At 56.9% G+C, this 17,065-nt stretch overlaps 1 protein-coding gene across 1 annotated transcript in view; it reads right to left on the bottom strand.

Annotated features, from left to right (window-relative positions):
• Window positions 1-17,065, bottom strand: part of hcfc1b (host cell factor C1b) — a 51,702-nt gene that overhangs the window by 22,902 nt on the left and 11,735 nt on the right. Inside the window, exons 2-11 of the mRNA XM_060822443.1 lie at window positions 16,500-16,648; window positions 15,178-15,338; window positions 12,265-12,473; window positions 11,332-11,416; window positions 10,230-10,336; window positions 9,875-10,054; window positions 4,951-5,313; window positions 4,251-4,423; window positions 3,140-3,331; window positions 310-528 (exon numbers count right to left, since the gene is read on the bottom strand). Coding sequence (XP_060678426.1) covers window positions 310-528; window positions 3,140-3,331; window positions 4,251-4,423; window positions 4,951-5,313; window positions 9,875-10,054; window positions 10,230-10,336; window positions 11,332-11,416; window positions 12,265-12,473; window positions 15,178-15,338; window positions 16,500-16,648 — 1,838 coding nt within the window. The remainder of the gene's footprint in view (window positions 1-309; window positions 529-3,139; window positions 3,332-4,250; window positions 4,424-4,950; window positions 5,314-9,874; window positions 10,055-10,229; window positions 10,337-11,331; window positions 11,417-12,264; window positions 12,474-15,177; window positions 15,339-16,499; window positions 16,649-17,065) is intronic.

The raw sequence follows: 17,065 nt of genomic DNA, 5'->3' as shown, positions 1-17,065 counted from the left end.
GGGGAGCGGATGAAGGGACAGCCTGCCATCAGTGGACAAAAGGTGGGCTTTTCAGATCAGTCCGCCGTGAAGGTACAAGTTAATCCCTATGGAGCAAAATATATGGCAGGGATTGGAAACACGTGAGGTTTATTCAATACCTTCCACTCTCCCAGTCAGTAAGAGGCTGCAGAGCAGGGGGAGGACAGAGAGAGAGAGAGAGAATGATACAGGCAGACAGACGAATGAGTGAGTGGGAGAGTGAGAGAATAAGGAGAGCGCGAGCGAGGAGAGACAGACACACACACAAACCACGATGGTGACAGTTACCAGTGCACTCCCTCCTGCCATGGAGATGGGAGACTTCACCAGCGTGATGGTCTTGGTCACACCTCCCACCACCGTGGTGACCACCTGGGCCTGCTGAGCCACCGTCACCGTGCCCGACTTGTGGACGGTGATAATGGGCCGCATGGACGTTCCCGCTGTGCTCGAGGTGCCCACCTGAGCAGCTGCAGTCTTCAGCATCCGGGTGGCTGGGTTACTCACCTACAGCCAGAGAAACAGGCAAGGGTCACAGTTAACCGAGGGGGGGGAGAGAGAGAGGGGGGAAAGAGAGAGGAGAGAGAGAGAGAGAGAGGGGGGGAGACAGAGACAGAGAGAGGGCGGGGGGAGAGAGAGAGCGAGAGAGAGAGAGAGAAAGGGGGGGAGAGACAGAGAGGGGGGAGAGAGAGAGAGAGAGAGAGACAGAGGAGAGAGGCGACAGAAAGAGAGGAGAGAGAAAGAGAGGAGAGAGAGAGAGCACAGTCAGCACGTGCAAAGGACGCAGAAGGCGCACCAGACACGGGTGGGGAGGGTGAGAGACAGAGGGTCATGAAGAGAAAAAGAGAGAGAGGGACAGACACACAACAGAGAGAGACAGAGGCAGGCAGACAGACAGACAACAGAGAGAGGAGAGACAGAGACATGATATCGGTGCCACACCCACACATACTGAGCCTGGCGACATCTGAATGGCACTAAGACCTGAACACAATCCAGGCATCCACTGATAAATGGCAAGGGACATTCGTGCTCATAAATGCCAGGCAATGACCATCTCCAACAAACGAGTATCTAAGCATTACCCCTTTAATGTACGATCAGCATGCTGGGGGTTACCACTGACCAGAAACTGAACCGAACCCAGCTCCAGATCAAGACAGCGGAGGCTGGGAATCCTGCAGTGAGTAACTCCCCTCCTGACTCTCCCCCCAAAGCCCTGTCCCACCATCGGGTCAGAGGCTGGGAATCCTGCAGCGAGTAACTCCCCTCCTGACTCTCCCCCCAAAGCCCTGTCCCACCATCGGGTCAGAGGCTGGGAATCCTGCAGCAAGTAACCCCCCTCCTGACTCTCCCCCCAAAGCCCTGTCCCACCATCGGGTCAGAGGCTGGGAATCCTGCAGCGAGTAACTCCCCTCCTGACTCTCCCACCATCGGGTCAGAGGCTGGGAATCCTGCAGCGAGTAACTCCCCTCCTGACTCTCCCCCCAAGCCCTGTCCCACCATCGGGTCAGAGGCTGGGAATCCTGCAGTGAGTAACTCCCCTCCTGACTCTCCCCCCAAGCCCTGTCCCACCATCGGGTCAGAGGCTGGGAATCCTGCAGTGAGTAACTCCCCTCCTGACTATCACCCCTAAAGCCCTGTCCCACCATCGGGGTCAGAGGCTGGGAATCCTGCAGCAAGTAACCCCCCTCCTGACTCTCCCCCCAAAGCCCTGTCCCACCATCGGGTCAGAGGCTGGGAATCTTGCAGCGAGTAACTCCCCTCCTGACTCTCCCACCATCGGGTCAGAGGCTGGGAATCCTGCAGCGAGTAACTCCCCTCCTGACTCTCCCCCCAAGCCCTGTCCCACCATCGGGTCAGAGGCTGGGAATCCTGCAGTGAGTAACTCCCCTCCTGACTCTCCCCCCAAGCCCTGTCCCACCATCGGGTCAGAGGCTGGGAATCCTGCAGTGAGTAACTCCCCTCCTGACTATCACCCCTAAAGCCCTGTCCCACCATCGGGGTCAGAGGCTGGGAATCCTGCAGCAAGTAACCCCCCTCCTGACTCTCCCCCCAAAGCCCTGTCCCACCATCGGGTCAGAGGCTGGGAATCCTGCAGCGAGTAACTCCCCTCCTGACTCTCCCACCATCGGGTCAGAGGCTGGGAATCCTGCAGCGAGTAACTCCCCTCCTGACTCTCCCCCCAAGCCCTGTCCCACCATCGGGTCAGAGGCTGGGAATCCTGCAGTGAGTAACTCCCCTCCTGACTCTCCCCCCAAGCCCTGTCCCACCATCGGGTCAGAGGCTGGGAATCCTGCAGTGAGTAACTCCCCTCCTGACTCTCCCCCCAAGCCCTGTCCCACCATCGGGTCAGAGGCTGGGAATCCTGCAGTGAGTAACTCCCCTCCTGACTCTCCCCCCAAAGCCCTGTCCCACCATCGACAAGGCCCAAGTCAGGAGGGTGAGGGAATACTCCCCACTTGCCCTGGACGGGGGCAGCTCCAACAACAGTCGAGAAGCTCAACACAGTCCAGGGACAGAGCAACCCCCACCCACTCCCCTACACTCAATCGACACACTGACCCCCACCTTCAACACTCACTCCCTCCAACCCCCCCACACTCGATGGTCACACTGACCCCCCCACCCCCAACACCCCCTCCCTCCAGCCCTGACACAGAGGGACAGCAGTGTGTACCGTCTACAAGACACACTGCAGCGACTCACTGAGGCTCCTCCGACAGCACCTTCCAAACCCCAACCCCCACCCCCTGCAAGGACGGGGAGAGCAGATACAGGGGAGAGCACCACCCCCTGAGGGGGCTGCAGATACGGGGGATGAGGGAAACACCACCCCCTGGGAATTCCCCTCCGAGCCCCACCACCCCCTCCTGATATGGGCCACATTCCTTCAGGGTCGCCGGGGTCAGAATCCTCGAACCCCCTCCCTCACAGGGCACTGTGTGGGGTCTCCCGACACCACACGGGGGGAGGGTGGAAGCTTGCCGCGGGTCAAGGGGCGGCTCACCACCCCCTGCTCATGGTGCGGGGGGGCAATTAGGGATGCTCCTGTCGCAGGTAAATGCTGATGCCGGCCCAGGCTGACCAACTCGCAGGACAACACAGCGTTACTCACCATGATGGGCGAGGACGCCACCTTGACAGTCGCTGGCAGCGTGGAACCGGGCGCGACGGCCACCGTCTTGATCATGGTAGAGCCGGGAACGCTGAGCACGGTGGAGATGGTGGTTGGGGGGATCTTCTGCGTGGCTGCCGCGGCAGCCGCCAGTGCCGCCATCCCGCTCATCTGCGTCGCGCCTCCGATGGTCTGCGGCAGCGACATCGCTCGGATCACTAACTCCCGCGACGGTTCCCGCCCCGCGCTCGTCAGGACCCGATCGCAAGAATGCCAAACCTTAGACAGGGAAGCCGCGGCGGCAGAGGGGAGGGGCGGCACCGAGGGCCTGGCGGGTGGGCACTGACGGGGAAAGAGACGCACGACAGGGTTCACACCCAGGCAGGAATTAAATCGGCTCCAATCACCACGGCCGTAAGATCAGAACGAGGAGGGCACTGCGTTCCACTCGGGGGGGCAGGGGGGAGGTGAAAGGACACACAGCCGAGATATTCAAGGGAATGGAATGGGACTGCGGCCGGTTTCCTCAGAAGAGATGGGGCGGATTGTGTTGACGAGTACATTTCACTGATCTGAAAGGAGGGGACAGAAAGGCTTAGCCCCCCGAGACTGGGGCAGGGGGAGGGAGGGGGAGGGGGAGGGGGAGGGGGAGAGAATACGGTTTCAAAGGTGAGTGGGAGAGATGCCGTTTTACTTCTGTGGTCAAAGTCACTTGAGCTGCTCCAGCAGTGAGGGACAGACACCCCCACCTACCCAGGCCCAGCCTGATGGGAAACACAATCCTCCAGGAGTCGGATACAAGATCAGGAATCTAGGATCAGAGCAGAGAGCTCCTCCCTGGAAGGCAGGGACATTGGTGTCTTCGATTGTGACCTGAATTTTCCAAATATTAGCCTTTACTTTTGTAATTCAACATTTGCTGCAACAAAACTAGGTGCTACATGAATGCAGGTCCATCACCAACGCTTCCCAGGGCCTGGCTGTGTTGCTATGACAATCGCCCACACAGACACAGAGATTCCCGGGGGCAGGAGATAGCTCTGAACCACTGATGGGGCCAGTGATGTTCACCAAGGTGCTGACAATGTTGAGAATCCCACACAGAACTCACCATGCCTTGGCTGCCCTGGGCTGACACTACCATGTGGACCCCACTAGACAGCGTTGTCACAGGGACCGGCACCTTCCCCTGGTTCCCTGTTGGTCGAACGGCGATGAGGGAGCTCCCACTCGACAGGACGGTGGGCGCCTGAGGAGAGGCCACCCGCAGAACGGCTGTTGGACCTGGCAGGGACAGAGAAACGGAGGGTAGAGCTCAGGGCACCCTCCACATCCGGCACCTCCATCTGTCCACTACACCCCCTCCCTATCTCCGTCACCCCCCCCCCCACACCCATACACCCCCTCCCTATCTGTCCCCTCCTCCAGCCCTACACCCCCTCCCTATCTCTGTCACCACCCCTCCAGCCCCTACACCCCCTCCCTATCCCTGTCCCCACCTCCAGCCCCTACACCCCCTCCCTATCCCTGTCACCTCCTCCAGCCCCTACACCCCCTCCCTATCCCTGTCCCCTCCTCCAGCCCCTACACCCCCTCCCTATCTCCGTCCCTTCCTCCAGCCCCTACACCCCCTCCCTATCTCCGTCCCTTCCTCCAGCCCCTACACCCCCTCCCTATCCCTGTCACCTCCTCCAGCCCCTACACCCCCTCCCTATCTCTGTCACCCCCCCCTCCAGCCCCTGCGACACCCTCCCTCACACAGCAGCCACCAACGGCAGCCCCCTCCTCCACCTCCCACACCCCCATCTCACCTTGCGCCCGGGCTCCGGCGGTGGTAGGGGCCGCGCCCCCCAGCAGCGTCTGCGGAGGGGCCAGCGAGGAGGCAGGAGAGGCTGGCACCGGTGGCGAGCAGGGCACGGCAGCTCCCGGGGGCAGCGGCAGCAGCGAGCTGCCCACCTGCTGGGGGGAGGGGGCGGCTGAGGCGGGGGCAGGGCTCTTGGGCTGCCCGGCGGGCACTGAGGGCAGTGGCTGGGAGGCTGGAGTCACAGCCGGGATGTCGTACTTCTGCAGTTGCAGCAGGTAGGCGTCGGCGGTGGGCACGGAGCCCCAGCTCACCTCCAGCGAGTTGGTGTTGGCACGGACCAGCTGCACCCTCGATGGTGCTGGAGGCTTCTCTGCAAATAAACACCCAGAGAGGGAGCATTGGTCAGATTCATTCATCTACAATACCCTGGCTGGCATGGAGAGGTGCCAGTCTGACCCCTCGCCAGGCCCTCTATCTCTCCACCTACCCCCCAGGCCCACCTGTTGTCTGGACTGGACTTCTTGTTGACAAGTGTATCTAAGTCATGGAGATGTACAGCTTCAGCCCAACCCGTCCAGATATCCCCAACCCAATCGAGTCCCACCTGCCAGCACCCAGCCCATATCCCTCCAAACCCTTCCTATTCATATCCCCATCCAAATGCCTCTTAAATGTTGCAATTGTACCAGCCTCCACCACTTCCTCTGGCAGCTCATTCCATACACATACCACCCTCTGTGTGAAAAAGTTGCCCCTTAGGTCTCTTTCATATCTTTCCCCTCTCACCCTAAACCTATGCCCTCTAGTTCTGAACTCCCCCACCCCAGGGAAAAGACTTTGCCTATTTACCCTATCCATGCCCCTCATGATTTTGTAAACCTCTATAAGGTCACCCCTCAGCCTCCGATGCTCCAGGGAAAACAGCCCCAGCCTGTTCATCCTCTCCCTGTAGCTCAGATCCTCCAACCCTTGCAACATCCTTGTAATTCTTTTCTGAACCCTTTCAAGTTTCACAACATCTTTCCGATAGGAAGGAGACCAGAATTGCACATCATATTCCAACAGTGGCCTAACCAATGTCCTGTACAGTGCAACGTGACCTCCCAACTCCTGTACTCCTGACCAATAAAGGATAGCATACCAAACGCTGCCTTCACTATCCTATCTACCTGCGACTCCACTTTCAAGGAGCTATGAACCTGCACTCCAAGGTCTCTATGTTGTGTGCAGTACGGGCCAATCATACTGTACAAAGACCATATGGTGATTGAATAGAGCGAGGAATACCACGTTAGACACACTGAAGGATTTTGTGTTTTCCTTTTCTTTATTCATTCACGGCAGGATGGCACTGCAGGTTAGTCCAGCATTTATAGCCAAGAGGACAGTTGAGAGTCAACCGTATTGCCGTGGGTCTGGTGTCACTTGTAGGCAGTTTCCTTCCCTGAAGTAAACCAGACGGGTTTTCCCAAAACCTGGCAATGGATTTAGAGTAGCCTAACTCCAGATATTTCTGAATTCAGATTTCACCATCAGCCGTTGTGGGATTTGAAGCCGGGTCCCCAGAACGCTGAATTAACAATGCAGCCATCATACCACGAAGCCATTGACCCATATAAGGTGGTGTACAAAAGGAAGATCAATGTTAGATTTGAAATTTGAGCAATGTAATAACAGTGGGGAAGCAGCAGCAGCAGCTCCTGAACCTGTCAGGGCGTGCTGAAGCGTTTCTGTATGAACCCGTCAGGGCGTGCTGAAGCGTTTCTGTATGAACCTGTCAGGGCGTGCTGAAGCGTTTCTGTATGAACCTGTCAGGGCGTGCTGAAGCGTTTCTGTATGAACCTGTCAGGGCGTACTGAAGCGTTTCTGTATGAACCTGTCAGGGCGTGCTGAAGCGTTTCTGTATGAACCTGTCAGGGCGTACTGAAGCGTTTCTGTATGAACCTGTCAGGGCGTACTGAAGCGTTTCTGTATGAACCTGTCAGGGCGTGCTGAAGCGTTTCTGTATGAACCTGTCAGGGCGTGCTGAAGCGTTTCTGTATGAACCTGTCAGGGCGTACTGAAGCGTTTCTGTATGAACCTGTCAGGGCGTGCTGAAGCGTTTCTGTATGAACCTGTCAGGGCGTGCTGAAGCGTTTCTGTATGAACCTGTCAGGGCGTACTGAAGCTTTTCTGTATGAACCTGTCAGGGCGTACTGAAGCGTTTCTGTATGAACCTGTCAGGGTGTACTGAAGCTTTTCTGTATGAACCTGTCAGGGCCTACTGAAGCGTTTCTGTATGAACCTGTCAGGGCCTACTGAAGCGTTTCTGTATGAACCTGTCAGGGCGTGCTGAAGCGTTTCTGTATCTTCTGCCTGATGGAAGAGAGCGTGACTGTGGGGGGGCGGGAGGGAGCTTTAATGATACTGGCAGCCTCTCTGTGGAAACGGGAAGTGTAAATGTACTCCAGGGATAGAAGGCTGGATGGTCTGGGCTGTGCATACCACCTTCTACAGCAGGCTGTTATGTACCCAGGCAGAATGCTTTCCACTGTGCACCTGTAAAGGTTGGCGAGGGTCCTTACGGTCACGTCGAATTCCGTAAGCCACCTGCGAAAGAGGTGGTGTTGTTGGGCTCCCCCCCCCCTTCACCATTGTGTCTATGTGGGAGGACCAGGCTCCAAGGGCTTCTTGACCCATGCCTGTATGATAGAGTTTGCTTACTGGAGCACATCGGGATCACACCATCTGCTGAGGCGGGATTTAAACTCAGGCCCCCACGATATTATCCAAGTCCCTGGACTAATAGTCCAGCCACAAAACCACAACGTCATCGCCTCCTCAGTTCACCTCAGGTGCCAGTCAAACTCAAGTTTGCTGCCTTGGAGTTCATCAGGGTAAAGTCAGAGATGCTTCCACTCATGGGAGGGGGACCGAATCAAAGGCTGTACTAGTGGATGACAATCGCCACTAAATTCCTTACAAGTGGAATCCCAGGCAGACAGGGTTGGTAAAGGCAGCGTTTGGTACACTTGCCTTTATTGGTCAGTGCATTGAGTATAGGTATTGGCAGTTCACGTGGTAACTGCACAGGCCACTTTTGATTCAATTCTCGTCTCCCTGCTATGGGGAAGGATGTCGTGAGACTCGAAAGGGTGCAGAAACAATTCACAAGGATGTTGGAGGGTTCGAGCCACGGGGAGAGGTCAGGGCTACTTTCCCTGAAGCATCGGAGGCCGAAAGGTGACCTGACAGAGGCTTATAAAATCATGAGGGGCGTGGATAGGACGAATAGGCAAAATCTTTTTCCTTATGGTAGGGGAATCCAAAATGAGGGGGCATTCCTGATGAAGGGCTTATGCTCGAAACGTCGAATTCTCTATTCCTGAGATGCTGCCTAACCTGCTGTGCTTTGACCAGCAACACATTTGCAGCTGTGATCTCCAGCATCTGCAGACCTCATTTTTTACTTGGCAGAAGTTTAAGGCAAGAGGGGAAAGATTGAAAAGGTTTCACACACAGGGTGGTGCGTGTGTGGAATGAGCTGCCAGAGGAAGTGGTGGAGGCTGGTACAATTACAGCATTTAAAAGGCCGGGTGTGTAAATAGGAAGGGTTTAAGAAGGGTTTGGGCTAAATGCTGGAACTACATTTATATAGAGTGCCTGGTCAGCACGGATGATTTAGACTGAACAGTCTGTTTCTGTGTTGTAGAAGTATAACCTTTCACTTTCTTGCTAACGGAGAATCTATCTACACCTGCCTTAAACAATATTGTAAGTGTAGCATCAAAGTGAGAAGCCCAAGTTAATCCTGGTAACAGCGAACAGAGCGCACGGGCGGGACGGTGGTTAGCACTGCTGCCTCACAGCGCCAGAGACCCGGGTTCAATTCCCGCCTCAGGCAACTGACTGTGTGGAGTTTGCACGTTCTCCCCGTGTCTGCGTGGGTTTCCTCTGGGTGCTCCGGTTTCCTCCCACAGTCCAAAGATGTGCGGGTCAGGTGAATTGGCCATGCTAAATTGCCCGTAGTGTTAGGTAAGGGGTAAACGTAGGGGAATGGGTCTGGGTGGGTTGCGCTGCGGCGGGTCGGTGTGGAGTTGTTGGGCCGAAGGGCCTGTTTCCACACTGTAAGTAATCTAGTCTAATCTAATCACACACAGTGCCGGTCATGCCCTCCATCAGGCAGCTCTGTTTGTAACTTTTCTTCCTCCTCAGCATGTTCTCAATTGGACCTTTGCCCATCGTTGACGGGACGTGGACACTGCTGACCAGAGTGGCATTTGCTGCTCCCCTAAAGTGGGTGCCCTCCTCGGGCCGCTTCAGAGGGAGAGTTCAGGGCCACCCGTGTCCCTGTGGGGTCTGGACTCTCACGTAGGCCGGTCCGGGTAAGGACAGCAGACTCCCCTCCTCTGAACGGCGCGAATGCAGCAGAGGTGTCTTTGACAACGTCTCGCTGCCAGCAGAGCCAGATGAAACCGTGTCAGCCCGTGTGCCACGTGGTAGTGTTCCCCCCCCTATCCAGGCTGGTGTATGGTCAGTTCTGCCTGATGGGAGCGGGGAGATCCGCTGAACTGTCGGATGGCCAGAGGAACACCAGCACCAGAGGGACAGTGAATCCAGAGGTGACCCAGCAGCAGCAGCGAGTGCAACACTGAGAGAAACACTTCCACCCAGCAAGCAGCTGGGGAACACAGCCTCGCGGAGTGGAGGGGGTGGACGCCAGGGTCGATGGTGGGTCTCACTGGGAGGAGGGGATTGGACTTGTACCCAGACTAGTGCAGCGTTTACAGGGAAAGGGCGCAAGAGGGGGGCAAGTCGTTGCTTCAATTTCTGGTGGCCAAACCCGCGGGAGTCTGCCGCAGCCTGCCGGTCAGAAGTAGAGGGCAGATGGAGGATTGTTCGGGAGGGTTGAGTGTTCGAGGGAGCAGGGGTTGCAGTCTGCTCCTGCCTACCTGTCTCCAGGCACCACAGGTCCTTGCAGCACACTTGATTGTTCCAGGCTTTGCGGTATCCGTCCCTCCCACTCCAGATGTACAGTCGCGAGTTGATGGCGACCGAGCAGTGGCCTGCTCGAGCCCGGGGAAGGTTGTCCTCCTGCGTCTCCATCACGACCGGCTCCCAGGTCATCGTGTCTGGCAGAGGGCAAAGCACAACACAACCTCTCAACGGGGAGCGGGAAAGGTCAGGCGGGGGCCGGATCTGGGTGTCGGTACAGCTACGGGAAAGGGGAAGGGCAGTGCTGGCTGCAGGTGGGATTAGGGAAGGGGACACGATGGACAGGAGAGAGAAAGCAGCCCCTGTACGTACCCAGATTGAGACAAGCCAACGTGTTGGTGCACTTCCACTCCTTCTCATGCGTGGCTACCTTCACATCTTCCATGACCAACGGAACCCAGCCTCCAAATACATACATTCTGGGGCGGAGAGGGAATAAAAACAGAGTTACAAACTGGGAGAAACAGGCCATTCAGGCCGTCTACTCTGTACTAACACACAGCACCTTTCCCTTCATTCTCCCTGATCATCCCCCTCCATCCGCAAAACCCACATCATCCTATTGCTTTCTCTCACGTGGACTTATCGAGACTCTCCACCCACACAATGCTAGCTCTATTCAATTCATTGACATGATCACCCTCAATGACTGAGAGGGAGGGAGTGCCCCACACTCCCCTGCAACAGGGGATGGACTGCTGAGTTCAAGACGACTGACCTACCACATACTGGGCAGAGGGGACGTCCCCCTCAGTCAAGCGTATCACTCTCCCCAGGTGTGTAAGGGGTTTGCACGGAGTGCCCTAGAGCAGAGCTTAGCTCTGGCTCCTCCCTGGCCTGGTTAGGGAGGGCCACTCACCCTGTCGTTCAATGGGGGCATTTTGTCACGAGGTGATACTCCACTCCAGCTGGTCGCTCTCGCTCAGGGGGAGGGAGGACGCAGGGGCAGGTGCAGCCCCCATTGCTTCATACAGCCGGATGGGGGAGACACAACCATGTCTTCCTGCTGCTCTGAGTGTATCTTTTTAAAGGGACTGCTCCCCAGTTGAGTGGCGGAGAGTGGGGTGGTGTGGAGCAGCAGAAGAGGAGATATGGCTGCTCTAATCTGCAAAGCCACATGACGACAAATGGGACCCTTCCAACCATCATTTAGCCTCTACGTTATGTGCAGCACGTGGGGTCACAAGTGTACGCGCCCGAACCCCAATGCCATTTCACCAAAGTGCGTGCCAAGTGAAACTCAAACCCAAGCCCAGGGTCAAACCCAACGGCTTTATAATAAACAGAGGTGGAGAGATGTCAGCGTCGAGAGTCAGGTGAGGGCTGACGTACAAGGAGGGAGTAAAGTGGTAAAAGGAAACAGGTACACGCGGAAAGTTGGTCACTCTCATGCAGGGCAGGCTGTATCACTCACTTATTGCCGATTACAGTAGCCGAGTGTAGACTCCGGGGCAGTGGGGAAACACCATTCACGTTCGGTTTGTTCCACGTTAGTGTATCTGGAAGGTGGCAGGCAAAATCAGACTCAGACGCTGCCCCCGACAAACACTCCCAGGACAGGTTAATGAAACCGGGTGACATACAGAGGAAAGCTTCCACTACCCTTTTAATTTCAAAAAACGTTCCCTCTACTCTGTTAAAACTGAAAGTAAAGCTCCACCTAGTTTGTTCCCATCAAACACGCCCAGGGACAGCACGGGGTTAGATACAGGGTAAAGCTCCCTCTACACTGTCCCCCTTCAAACACTCCCAGGGACAGGGACAGCACGGGATTAGATACAGAGTAAAGCTCCCTCTACACTGTCCCCCATCAAACCATCGCAGGGACAGGGACAGGGACAGCACGGGGTTAGATACAGAGTAAAGCTTCCTCTACGCTGTCCCCCCATCAAACACTCCCAGGACAGCGACAGCGCGAGGTTAGATAGAGAGTAAAGCTCCCTCTACACTGTCCCCCATCAAACACTCCCAGGACAGGGACAGCACGGGGTTAGATACAGAGTAAAGCTCCCTCTCCACTGTCCCCTCATCTCACACTCCCAGGGACAGGGACAGGGGTTATATAAAAGACTAAAAGCTCCCTCTCCACTGTCCCACATCAAACACTCCCAGGGACAGGGACAGGGGTTATATAAAGACTAAAAGCTCCCTCTACACTGTCCCACATCAAACACTCCCAGGGACAGGGACATGGGCTAGCTAGAGTAAAGCTCCCACTGTTCTGTCCCCGGCCAGGGAAAAGATGAATCGATGAGAGTTCGGAGAGCCGGTGTAAGGACAGAAGCTCTTTTCATGGTCGCCCTGTCCATGGAAACCATACTTTCAGTGAAAGCAGCTTGCCCCTTACCGATGTCCAACGTCCAGAGGTCTCCGAGCCTGCAACCACTCATGCCTCCGTAGATGACCAACTTGGATTTCTTCAGCGTTTTCTCGGTGTAGATGATAGCGGTGTGAGACTCCCGTGGTGGAGGCAGCACTCCATAGGTGATGGGGTTGTCCCAGCTCAGTACCCCTGAGCCGGGCCGCAGCTCCAATATGTAAACATCGTTCAGATAACTGGAGTGGGACGGAGGGAGGCGACAGCAGGTAGGAGCCGGGCAAGGGCACGTGGGAACAGGGTGGACAAATCGGAAGGGAGCGAGACGGCAACAGCGGCAGACAGAAAGAAAGTGGAGGGAGGGGAGGAAAGATAGAGACATGCAGGTGCTTTAGCTACACTGAGGAACAAATCCAGGAAGCAGAGAGAGAAACTAAACTGATGCTGAAAGGGCACAGAAAGATGGCAAGGTTTCAGCCCTGTTCCCGCCAACCATAGTCTCCTGGCCAGTCTGTATTCCTCGCAGTGTCTGTAAGGCTCTGCACCTTCGCATCGCAAACCCCACAGCCTTCCACCTGCTGGGTTCAGTGCTCCATCCCAACCCCCTGACTCTCGGGAGGTTCCCATCCAGCTGAAATGACCAGCCTTCACTTGCTGGTTTGAACAGAGCCAGGGTGATAGACAGGGACTCACAAAATTGAACACGACAGTGAGGTACGGGAGGAGGAGGTGAGACCGGCAAATGACCCAAAGATTGATCATTGAATACCAACGGTCAAACTCGCAGCACGTGCAAATTCATTCAATTCCTCGGTCTCTGTAATCCTCCTCCAACCCCTACACCCCCTCCCTATCTCTGTCCCCTCCTCCAACCCCTACACCCCCTCCCTATCTCGTAATCCTCCTCCAACCCCTACACCCCCTCCTTATCTCTGTCCCCTCCCTCCAGCCCCTACACCCCCTCCCTATCCCTGTCCCCTCCTCCAGCCCCTACACCCCCTCCCTATCTCTGTCCCCTCACTCCAGCCCCTACACCCCCTCCCTATCCCTGTCCCCTCCCTCCAGCCCCTACACCCCCTCCCTATCCCTGTCCCCTCCTCCAACCCCCACACCCCCTCCCTATCTCTGTCCCCTCCCTCTAGCCCCTACACCCCCTCCCTATCCCTGTCACCTCCTCCACCCCCTACCTATCTCTGTCACCTCCTCCAGCCCCTACACCCCCTCCCTATCTCTGTCCCCTCCCTCCAGCCCCTACACCCCCTCCCTATCCCTGTCCCCTCCTCCAGCCCCTACACACCCTCCCTATCGCTGTCCCCTCCCTTCAGCCCCTACACCCCCTCTCTATCTGTCACCTCCTCCTGCCCCTATAACCCCTATCTCTGTCCCCTCCTCTAGCTCCCTACACCCCCGCCCTATCTCTGTCACCTCCTCTACCCCTACACCCCCTCCCTATCTCTGTCCCCTCCTCTACCCCTACACCCCCTCCCTATCTCTGTCCCCTCCCTCCAGTCCCTACACCCCCTCCCTATCCCTGTCACCTCCTCCAGCCCCTACACACCCTCCCTATCGCTGTCCCCTCCCGCCAGTCCCTACACCCCCTCTCTATCTCTGTCCCCTCCCTCCTGCCCCTATAACCCCTATCTCTGTCCCCTCCTCTAGCTCCCTACCCCCCCTCCCTATCTCTGTCCCCTCCTCCAGGCCCTACACCCCCTCCCTGTCCCTTCCTCCGGCACCTACACACCCTCTCCATCTCTGTCCCCTCCTCCAGCCCCTACACCCCCTCCCTATCTCTGTCCCCTCCTCCAGCCCCTACACCCCCTCCCTTATGTCTGTCCCCTCCTCCAGCCCCTACACCCCCACCCTATCTCTGTCCCCTCCTCCAGCCCCTACACCCCCACCCTATCTCTGTCCCCTCCTCCAGCCCCTACACCCCCACCCTATCTCTGTCCCCTCCTCCAGCCCCTACACCCCCACCCTATCTCTGTCACCTCCTCTACCCCTACACCCCCTCCCTATCTCTGTCACCTCCTCCAGCCCCTACACCCCCTCCCTATCCCTGTCACCTCCTCCAGCCCCTACACCCCCTCCCTATCTCTGTCCCCTCCTCCAGCCCCTACACCCCCTCCCTATCCCTGTCACCTCCTCCAGCCCCTACACCCCCTCCCTATCTCTGTCCCCTCCTCCAGCCCCTACACCCCCTCCCTTATCTCTGTCACCTCCTCCGGCCCCTACACCCCCTCCCTATCTCTGTCCCCTCCTCCAGCCCCTACACCCCCTCCCTATCTCTGTCCCCTCCTCCAGCCCCTACACCCCCACCCTATCTCTGTCCCCTCCTCCAGCCCCTACACCCCCACCCTATCTCTGTCCCCTCCTCCAGCCCCTACACCCCCTCCCTATCTCTGTCCCCTCCTCCAGCCCCTACACCCCCTCCCTTATCTCTGTCCCCTCCTCCAGCCCCTACACCCCCTCCCTATCCCTGTCCCCTCCTCCAGCCCCTACACCCCCTCCCTATCTCTGTCACCTCCTCCGGCCCCTACACCCCTCCATCATCTCCCTCCTGTCCACATTCTGTGCTCCTTCAATTCCAAACATCCGTGTATCCCACAATTCCAATCGTTCCGCCATTGGTGCTGGCCCTTCATTTCTCCTGAGTTTCAAAGCCCTGGAATTCCCAACCCAAGCATCTCCACCCCCACCCCCCGCGCCTCTCTCCTTCTCCCTGCTTCCCTTCACCTTTAAAAACACATCCCTTTCACTGCGCTTTCTACCCACGGTCCCTAACCTCCCGACGTGGCTCAGGGTCTGAGTTATTAATGATTTACACTCCCGTGAGAGAGAGAGGGCGGAGTCTCTCCTATCAAAGTTAAGGACACCACTCCGAGTGAAGGCCTAGCGAAAAGCCCACGCGCACACTCGGCCGCCTCCTCACACATCCTTCCTTACCGTGGAATGTTGTTCTTGGGATCCTCGCTGTCATTGGCCAGGCCTCCAAACAAGTAGCATTTATTCCCCACCAGGGAAAAGCTGTGACCTAGGCGTGGACACGGCAACGACCCGTTCTTGGGCGGTTTGGGCTTCAGCTTCTTCCACTCCCAGCGGCTGGCCTGTGCAACGAGAAAGGGAGGGTGGTGACTCCGAGAGCAAGGCTTTGCTCGTCTCTCCCCCTCCCCCGTCTTACCTCCACCTCCCGTCCGCGCCTCTTTAGCTGGCAACCCTACATGCAAAGTCTTCGTGATCAATTCCCAAACGGAGTTCAGTTATTTCTAAAAAGAACCCTAAATTAGGATGAGGAAAGACTTCACCTCTCTCCCGATGACACAACCTGGATTATCTGTCACAACTTAGAAAGTAGCCTTTGCGTTCAAAGCCCAATTAAACACAATAGTAGCTCCAGCCGAAGGGAGGGAAGGATTACAGCTACAAGTAAAGGATGGACAGAACGTGTGGGAGTGGTTCCAGACACATAGGTGGGGAAGGTGCTAGGGAGAGAGCATAATGGAGAGGGAGACAGAGCACTGGGAGTTGTGAAGAAGGGGGGTTATGGGGGAGGTGGGCGCGAGTGACAGGGATGGGATGATGAAGATGGGGGGGGGAAAAGGGGTGGACGGGGAGGAACGGCTCAGCGATTGGCGCAGCACCAGGGACCCGGGTTCGATTCCAGCCTCAGGCAATTGTCTATGTGGAGTTTGCACATTCTCGCAGTGTCTGCGTGGGTTTCCTCCGGGTGCTCCGGTTCCCTCCCACACTCCAAAGGGGTGCAGGCCATGCTAAGTTGCTTGTAGTGACTAGGGATATGCAGGCGAGGTGGGTTGTGCAAGGTTAGGGGTGAGGGGTGGGACGTTCTTCGGAGGGTTGGTGCGGGCTCAATGGGCGGAATGGCCTGCTTCCACACTTCAGGGACACACACACACGGCTCCCCCCTCCAGGGGGAAGATGGAATCCGAGGGGGATGGATAGAGGGGGTGTCACTGGACTTGAAACGCTAACTTCCTCTCCGTGACTTCGGCCAAGTTTCCGGTCTCCAACATTTAGAGGTTTAAAATAAAATGGAGAGCAGGATTTGGAGGGTTAAGAGAGGGAGAGCGCGAGGGGAACAACTGGGTGGGGAAAACGGAGAGGGAGAGATTCAAAAGGTGGGGGTTGGGGGGGGGGGGGGGAAGAAAGGCAAGTAGAGACAGACCGAGGGACAGTGAGAGCCCGGAGATGTGCAGACCAGTCCAACGTAATGAGCAGGCAGGCCTGCCATTCTACCAGGGGAACAATACCTGCAGTTCAAAGAGATCATTGCTGTACTTCCCATACTCCACCATGCCTCCAAACACCAGCAGGCGGGTCCCATCACACACAAAACCGTAGGCAGCACATCCGGGCGGAATGTCACCCCTCACAGCTGGGATGAACCATTGGTTTGTGGCTGTGGACACAGAGAGACGGAGCATCACGTTAGATCAGCGTTCGCCAGCCCACAGACACCAAAAGAGAGGTCCCGGCTGCGGCTTCCTCCCGATCTCCAGGCCTGGTCACAAGCTGCCCCTTTCACAGCCTTGTCCACCCAGACTGTGCAAGTCCCAACGGGGCGATCACCCTCTCACACAAGCACAGGGAGCCTCCACGCTGCTAGTTCAAAAGCGAAGCCTCTCAGAAGGTAGCTTCCCCCCGGTGCTGGAGTTCTGGTAATTAGCACAGCAAAAGCTACAACCCCCCCTCACCACCCCCACCCAGAGTAGGAAGAAACAAGACGAGCTGCTCATTGATGACATGGCTATCTGTGGGAGGGAGCAGTACACCGCCACCCACCATAAATACAACAGCAGACACCATCTGACAAGAT

This window comes from Hemiscyllium ocellatum, unplaced genomic scaffold (genome assembly GCF_020745735.1).
Source record: "Hemiscyllium ocellatum isolate sHemOce1 unplaced genomic scaffold, sHemOce1.pat.X.cur. R, whole genome shotgun sequence".
Classification (NCBI taxonomy): Eukaryota; Metazoa; Chordata; class Chondrichthyes; order Orectolobiformes; family Hemiscylliidae; genus Hemiscyllium; species Hemiscyllium ocellatum.
Note: the sequence above shows the minus strand (reverse complement) of the source record. Positions and strands in the feature narration are given on the sequence as shown.